The sequence below is a fragment of the Rattus rattus genome, chromosome 3 (genome assembly GCF_011064425.1).
Source record: "Rattus rattus isolate New Zealand chromosome 3, Rrattus_CSIRO_v1, whole genome shotgun sequence".
Taxonomy (NCBI): domain Eukaryota; kingdom Metazoa; phylum Chordata; class Mammalia; order Rodentia; family Muridae; genus Rattus; species Rattus rattus.
This window is the reverse complement of record NC_046156.1, coordinates 99,191,605-99,198,526: the sequence shown is the minus strand read 5'-3', so window position 1 is coordinate 99,198,526 and position 6,922 is coordinate 99,191,605. Positions and strand designations below refer to the sequence as shown.

Here is a 6,922-nt window from a genome sequence, read left to right as displayed (position 1 = left end):
ATCAGAATTTGAAGAAGCAGAGTGCAGTATTTTTACATCTAGTTAGTTTGGCCAGTACATTGTACACTCATTTTTGGCCTCTTAAGTAGCCCAGAAGTAGATATCCCACCACTGATTGAATATGTAATAAATAGCTCGGTTAGCTGCATTTCTAACAAAGGGTAATTAGCATGAACAAACACTTCCAGAGTATTGCAGGATAACTTTTAGTAATAATAAATAGTAAAATACATAACTGGACCCAGTGGGCAGGGAAAATCAATTTTGTATTTTCCACTGAGCAGTAACACAAACAAATACATATATTGGCGTATGTCTATGTATTGTCTAATGATTTTTTAAAAATATTTAAGCTGCATACTGAGCCATGCAAATGTTTCAAAGACACCTGGGATGGGCTCACAGTCCCTAGAATTGTTTCCAAAGGATACTTTAATCCAGAGGAAGCTGTGACCATCTGGGCTCTGAGAACATTTTTGTTCGGGGAGGGAAGGCTTGTGTAAGCTTATGGGACTTTCCACCCTGACAGACTGCCAGTCTTGCAGCCAAGAGGCCTCCAAGAGTAGTCTACTGTGGCCCTAAGTTATCAAAGACTTATTGTGAAATAAAGCCCTAAGCGGGAGGTCACCATCTCAACAGTGACTCATGTCTTGGGGTCCATCGCAGATGACTAGTGGAATGTAGCCTTTCCCAAGTAGGAGTGCTGGGGATTACTTCACAGTGCTTAGTTTGAGGGGTCCAGATCTGGTCCCCCAGGACATTTCAGAAAAAGCAGCTTTGAAGGGCAATCCTTCTCTATTCCTATTCTCTATTCCTGGGAAGGGCGTGTCAAACCACGATGCCAAATCAAGATGTAAGGGTAGGTGGGGGTGAGGGTAGGTGGGTGAGTTCCTCTGGTCTCCTTTGAGGAAGGCAACCTCAATACTGGTCCACCTCTCTGCCTAGCACATGACTTGCTTCAGATCCATCTCTGTCCATATTCTTTCTCAGTTCTCTGAGCCACCACCCTATCTGCCCCCATCCGCTGGCAAGTCCTTCTAGGGACTGGGGAGGCTTGGGAACGGAGGGGGGGTCCAGGCAATCCAGATCACCAAGATCCTTGCAGCCAGAAGCCTGGCTAGAGGAGGGAAGACCCTGGACTCAGCCACGGTGGGCGCGCCCTGCCAAGGAGGGCGGAGGGCGGAGCAGGAGAAGGAGGGAGAAGGGAGGGCATGTGAGCGAGTGAGACACAAGAAAAGCTTGCGCGCCACCGCCCTCCTCGGGAGAGAGGCTGGAGCGAAGCTGAGCGGAGAACCGCATTTCAATGAGGACCAGCTCCAGCGCATCAGTGCACTAGCGGCCGCAGATTCCAGACGCTCCTGCTCCGCAGCCCCAGCCGCGCCCAGCCCGGCGAGGACAGCTCCAGCAGCGGGCCACAGACGACCCAGCCTCCACTCGCAACCGGTGCGTGCTTTGCCTGGGCTGGGGAAGGTGCCGGCGGGCCCCGTGGTGCCGTCTGACCACAGCCCTGGGAGCCCTGGCCAGGGTGGACCCCACTGGGAGGCAGCCGCCCCGCCCGCCGTTCCTCGAAAGAAGGCTGCCCTGGGCTGGCTAGTTTGGTCCGGCCAGGAGGCGTTGTGTGCCCGCGGCCCCAGGGCTGCTGGCTCCTGCCTCTTTTGTCTGGTGCCACTGGCTTTAAATAGGGAGTCTGGCGGGCTGGGCCCTCCAGTCTTTCCATCGCCTTGTTGTTGGAGATAGAGAGCCGCGGAGGAGCTGGGAGAGGCGCTTGTCATTGTCAGGACTGGATGTGGAGCTAGGACCAAGTGGGCAAGGAAGGAGTGGCTGGGCCTGGCCTCTTATTGTGTGTATGCTTTCCTGAGTGCCCAGGAGGGTGGCATGTGCCTGGTGCAGTGTAGGCGTTGCAAGTACCTTTTTGCATGGCCTCAAGTTCCTCTGGGGACAGCCAGGCAGCCTCGTGTACGAATTAGTACCTGCAGTGCTAAAAGCATGCAGAGAGGAAAAGACATTTTCCTCCTAGGGGGAGCGCACACACAGCGCCGCATTGCCCCACAAAAGAGGCTGCTTTTGAAAACCAGGTTTGTGAGGCATCACCGCTGGGTTTGGCAAGGAAATCCTTGTGGGTGAGAGAAGCAACACGAAGGTTTCATTCAAACAGGGCTCCCTCTCTGACTGCATCTGTGAACGTGTGCCCAGGTTACTGTGCAAGCGCCCTCAGCTGCCACACTGCAGGGTGTTCCGAAGGGGACCCGGGCAGGGGTGGGGGTGGGGGGCGACGACCGTGTCATGACTGTTCCTAAATATATCGCCTTTCAATGGGAAAGGAAAGTAGGGCAGCATTTTAAGTATGGAATGTTTCATGAATGCAGGTTAGGAGAGGTTTTGAGAGAGGTTATATGTAAGAAAATGTAAAAGATGCTCACACATCCTGTGATGTGCTGGCTCGGGGTGGTGCACGCACTCAGAAGATACACATGGATGTCTTTTATTCTATGCCTCTCTATCCACCTGAATCCTAATCCAACTGCTAAAATATGGATTTCCAGATGTGATAGCTAGGATTTATGCTAGATGTGTGTGTGTGTGTGTGTGTGTGTGTGTGTGTGTGTGTGTAAATTGCTGAAATGGGAGCTCCTTCACAGAAAGGTGAATATAGATATTCCTCAGAATGGTGAGAAATCTGACAATGAGCAACACTGCTTTCCTGGCTGTGTAATATTTACAGAAAACGGTAAGAGTCCAAGCTCTTTCCCACCCATGGTTTGTAGTTTCTGTGGCTGAGAGTTCCGAGCACCTTCTTGGTGCCTGTCCTTGTGTCCAGAGTCTCCTAGCCACCCATGCTCTGTGAATGCTGGCCAAGTGTGTTCTAGCTGGCTTCCTCTACCGGAAGTGTGAACCTGTGCGAGCCCAGAGAATTTTCTTGTAGAGTTCGTAGTTCATATGTGTGACTAAGACTCTGAAAGCTGAGCCAGCAGAGGGGAGGGCAGGGCACCTGTTTCCACTCCACACATGATCTCCAGAAGACCAAAGTGTGCACAGCGGCCCTTAACTTTCATTTGGTGGGAGCTGTGGCTTCGACAGCGATTTCACTTCCAGCACAGTTCTGCCATGCTGGCACCATCACTGCCTGCTCACTGAGGGGAAGTCGAAGATGTAATGCCTGCCCTGGGTGAACCCGTGACGAAAGCGAACAAACCCTTCTGTTTGGAATAGATTTTCTCTTCATTTAGTGTGGGTTCTTGTTCCTAAAAGCATTCCCAGTTCAAACTGCTGCCAAGACTTTTCTGGCTTTTGCCAATTGTGAGCCACTGAAGACCCTTGGGACCTGATGTCTTCCATCTTTGGTCACATAACTGTGCCACTCTTTGCTGGGTTCCTCTTTGTGTTTCCTTTTTGCTTAGGTCAACTTGGGAGGAAGCCCCTGGGAATGGCAGAATGGCCAGTGCCTTTAAAAAGAGAACAAACGCAATCAGAAGTCGCCTTGGCGTTTACTACTAAAGTTATGACGAGCTTAGTGTGTGGGCATAGCATCGCAGTCTCCTCCATGGCCTTCCTAACTCAACCCGTACACCTTTTTGGAGACCAATCACTTAACCAATGTATGAACCAAGTAGGAGCAGATACCAATTTTGGTTCTGTTATGCAGCTAATAGCCACAGGACTGGTCCTGGTGGAGACCATTTTGAAGTTATTTACTTGAAATCCAACAAAACCATCCACAGCTAGCAGAGCTTTTGTAAAGATGCAGAATTAGGTTACAATGGGCTGTTTATGCGGCACGAGAGACAGCTTTTCTGCTTGTAGTGAAGACACTCTGAATTCAAAGGAAGGGTTTTAATTATGTGATCCTTCCCCTGTGCTCCCAGACCTCTCAGTGGACTTAACAACAGAAGAGAGGTGTCCAGTACAAAGTCTAGACAAAACTTGTGTTTACCATAGGAACAGAACCTAGTGTCACAGGGCTGGGGAGCAAAAGCACTAACTTTGGGATCCCGATAAATTGAGCTCGAAAATCCTACTCCCTAATTGTAACTTGGAGACTCTGGGTAAACCCCATCTCCAGACCCAGCTTTGATGAGACTAGCTGCCTTGTTGGAGCGAGGTGAGTTTTAGAAGAGGGCTCTGTGTGTGTTCTCTTCTCTCATCACTGATCATTGAACCACCGAGTCATCAATATTGGTCTCTTTTATTTGATTCATTTCTGGAATGATTTCTACAGATTCTCTCACTATGATTTCCCGTGTGAGTTTTCTTATGGCAAGTCTTGGGCAATTAACTGGTTAAAGTTAGAGCTTTTTGAGACAGGGACTCATGTAGCCCAGGTTAACCTTGAACTTACTGTTTGTGGCTGAGGATGGCCCATCATGCTCAGTTTATACACATTTTAAATTAAATTGACTTTTCAACTGATGGGTAAACTCTACTGTCTCTGAATGGCTGAGGGGTCAGTTTGCTGAAGGTGCAGGAAAAGTCACAAGAAGAAGCAGACGTTTTGCTGAGTTTGGGTTGAACTTCGCACCAGCGACTTGGGAAGTAGCAGGAAGCTCGGTTCTTCCTTCAGATTTCTACCTCACTCGTAGTCTATTTCAGTGTGTCTGAAATTTTATTGTGAAGAAAACGTACCCTCTAATGGAGACTTTCCCTGTTTCCAGATTGCCGTGTTGAAACACTGATACTCCTTCAAGGGTGACAATTCCTTATCAGTTCACTTCTAGCAAGAGTGGATTTATCCAATAAGCAGATGCCTTCCTGGCAAAAGGGGGTACGAGATGATTCTGTTTCCCCTGGTTATCTCTGTGCCACATTTTCCATAAATAAATCAATGCTCCTCATATACAAGCTTTATAGGTATTAATAGTGATATGAACAATGAAGTAGATACTATTCTTACTTCTGTTTGTGAGTCTTACATGTGCCAATCAAGTAGATTTCTCAGCTTGTACAGTTGGTACTAAGTCAAGTGTGTCCAACAGCCTGAATGACATCTTCACTCTCTTAACCTACCTTTCCCCTCTTCTACCTCCTTTCCTTTCCTTTCTGCATTTTACCCTTTCTTTCTCTCCCCCGACCATCTTTTTGTCATCTTCTCTTTTTTATCCCATTTTATTACCAAGCACAAGCAAAGGGTTGAGATGAAGTCACATTTTAGCATATGGGATACACGTTTATGTTCAAAGTCTTTCTTAAAAGTGCATAGACCCTCCGGATTGATTCAATTTCCTCTCCGCCTGGCCATAGAAGTGCACACTTATTAAAGCCTCTACAGTCTGATCCCCCCACTTCCCACCACTCCTCATCCTCCCAACCCCTAGCTTAGTATATGAAAGCCATTCCTTCCTCTTTTAAACCTGTTTGTGGGATTGCCACGCCACCTAGGCACAGTTCACAGTGAGCATTATAGTCAGGCAAAGCTGGGGTCTGGGGGTGAGAGAGGGTGTTTTCAGTTGAAGTGTCTCTCAACTATATTACTTCAGAAAATTTAAGAGGAAATATTCCAGGCCTCAGTTTCTCGACCTATGAACAGGGAGGGTGATACCTTGAGAGGTTGTGACTGCTGCCTGAGGGATTGATAGGCAGACAATGGTGGGAGTTGTGTATAACAAAACTGTGGTTGAGTAATAGGCCATTACCACTGAGATCTGTTTTTCCATTCCTTGCTGCTGCTTCTTCTTTTCCTCCTCCTCATTCTCTCCCACCACAACCCAAATACATCACCAGTGTTTAAACTCAGCTGCTCTCAGAGTCTCTCAACCCACGATCTTCACATAACCGGTCTGTATCTCTTTTTGGGGCTCGCAGGTTCCATACACAAGCCAGTCATGTCGTTCGGCAGAGATATGGAGTTGGAGCATTTTGATGAGCGGGACAAGGCGCAGAGGTACAGCAGGGGGTCCCGTGTGAATGGCCTGCCCAGCCCCACACACAGCGCCCACTGCAGCTTCTACCGCACCCGCACACTGCAGACGCTCAGCTCCGAGAAGAAAGCCAAAAAGGTTCGATTCTACAGAAACGGCGACCGCTACTTCAAAGGAATTGTGTATGCCATCTCCCCAGACCGCTTCAGATCCTTCGAGGCCCTGCTGGCTGATTTGACCCGAACTCTCTCGGATAATGTGAATTTGCCCCAGGGGGTGAGAACCATCTACACCATCGATGGACTCAAGAAGATCTCCAGCCTGGATCAGCTGGTGGAAGGTAAGCCTTTGAGAGCCTCTGGGGACTCTGCAGGCAACGAAAGTGACAGAGGGTCACTTGTCTTTTAGCCCATGGCTAAGAGCCTCTGCTGTTTAACATGCTTAAATTTACTGTTCTGGCAAAATGAAAAGAAAGTGAATGGTATTCAGCCAGTAGCCCTTGATGATGGCAGAAGGAAAAGGTTATCAAATCCCAGAGTGTTTTGTCTGCTCTCTCAAACCCACGTTTAAAAGCTCATTTTTTGTCCTCAGTCGTATAGCTCAGAATTTAGGGGTGTCCTCAGTTGTATTGCTCAGAGTTCAGGGGTGTTTCTAGGCACAACTGAGCTTTTGGACCATGATGTCCAGAAGGTCTTGAACCAAGGATGTGAAATTTTAGAGTAGAGAGAGAATTTTAGAGTAGAGAGAAAGATATTTCAAAAAGCATTCATTTTTATCACTGGAGACCTGAGACTAGAAAAGTGAAATAATATGTCTATGTAAGTTACCATATGTTGTATGGTAAGTTAGCGGTGACCCCAAAATGGGGTCATCGGACAATGCTTCCCACTGGGTGCCTCTTGAGGAGGCTTACTGTCTTCCTGGGACATCCGAGAACAGGAAGAAATGAGTCTGTTCGTATTATCTTAAAATCCAGTTCATGCTGACAGAAAATCTGTTGTGGACATTTATGAGAACGGGACAGTTTTGTTCCAGGGACAAGCCTTGGTTCCTTGTAAATGAGACGTTTG

General features: G+C 48.0%; 1 protein-coding gene across 8 annotated transcripts in view; it reads left to right on the top strand.

Moving 5' to 3' along the window:
• The first annotated feature begins 1,057 nt into the window (after window positions 1-1,057).
• Dclk1 (doublecortin like kinase 1) overlaps window positions 1,058-6,922 on the top strand; it is a 288,806-nt gene continuing 282,941 nt past the window's right edge. Inside the window, exons 1-2 of one of the 8 annotated variants that reach the window (XM_032898383.1) lie at window positions 1,058-1,443; window positions 5,797-6,192. In XM_032898383.1, coding sequence (XP_032754274.1) covers window positions 5,817-6,192 — 376 coding nt within the window. In that variant the 5' untranslated portion in view covers window positions 1,058-1,443; window positions 5,797-5,816. The remainder of the gene's footprint in view (window positions 1,444-5,796; window positions 6,193-6,922) is intronic. The other 7 variants (XM_032898372.1, XM_032898378.1, XM_032898376.1 and 4 more) reach the window with 7 other exon arrangements.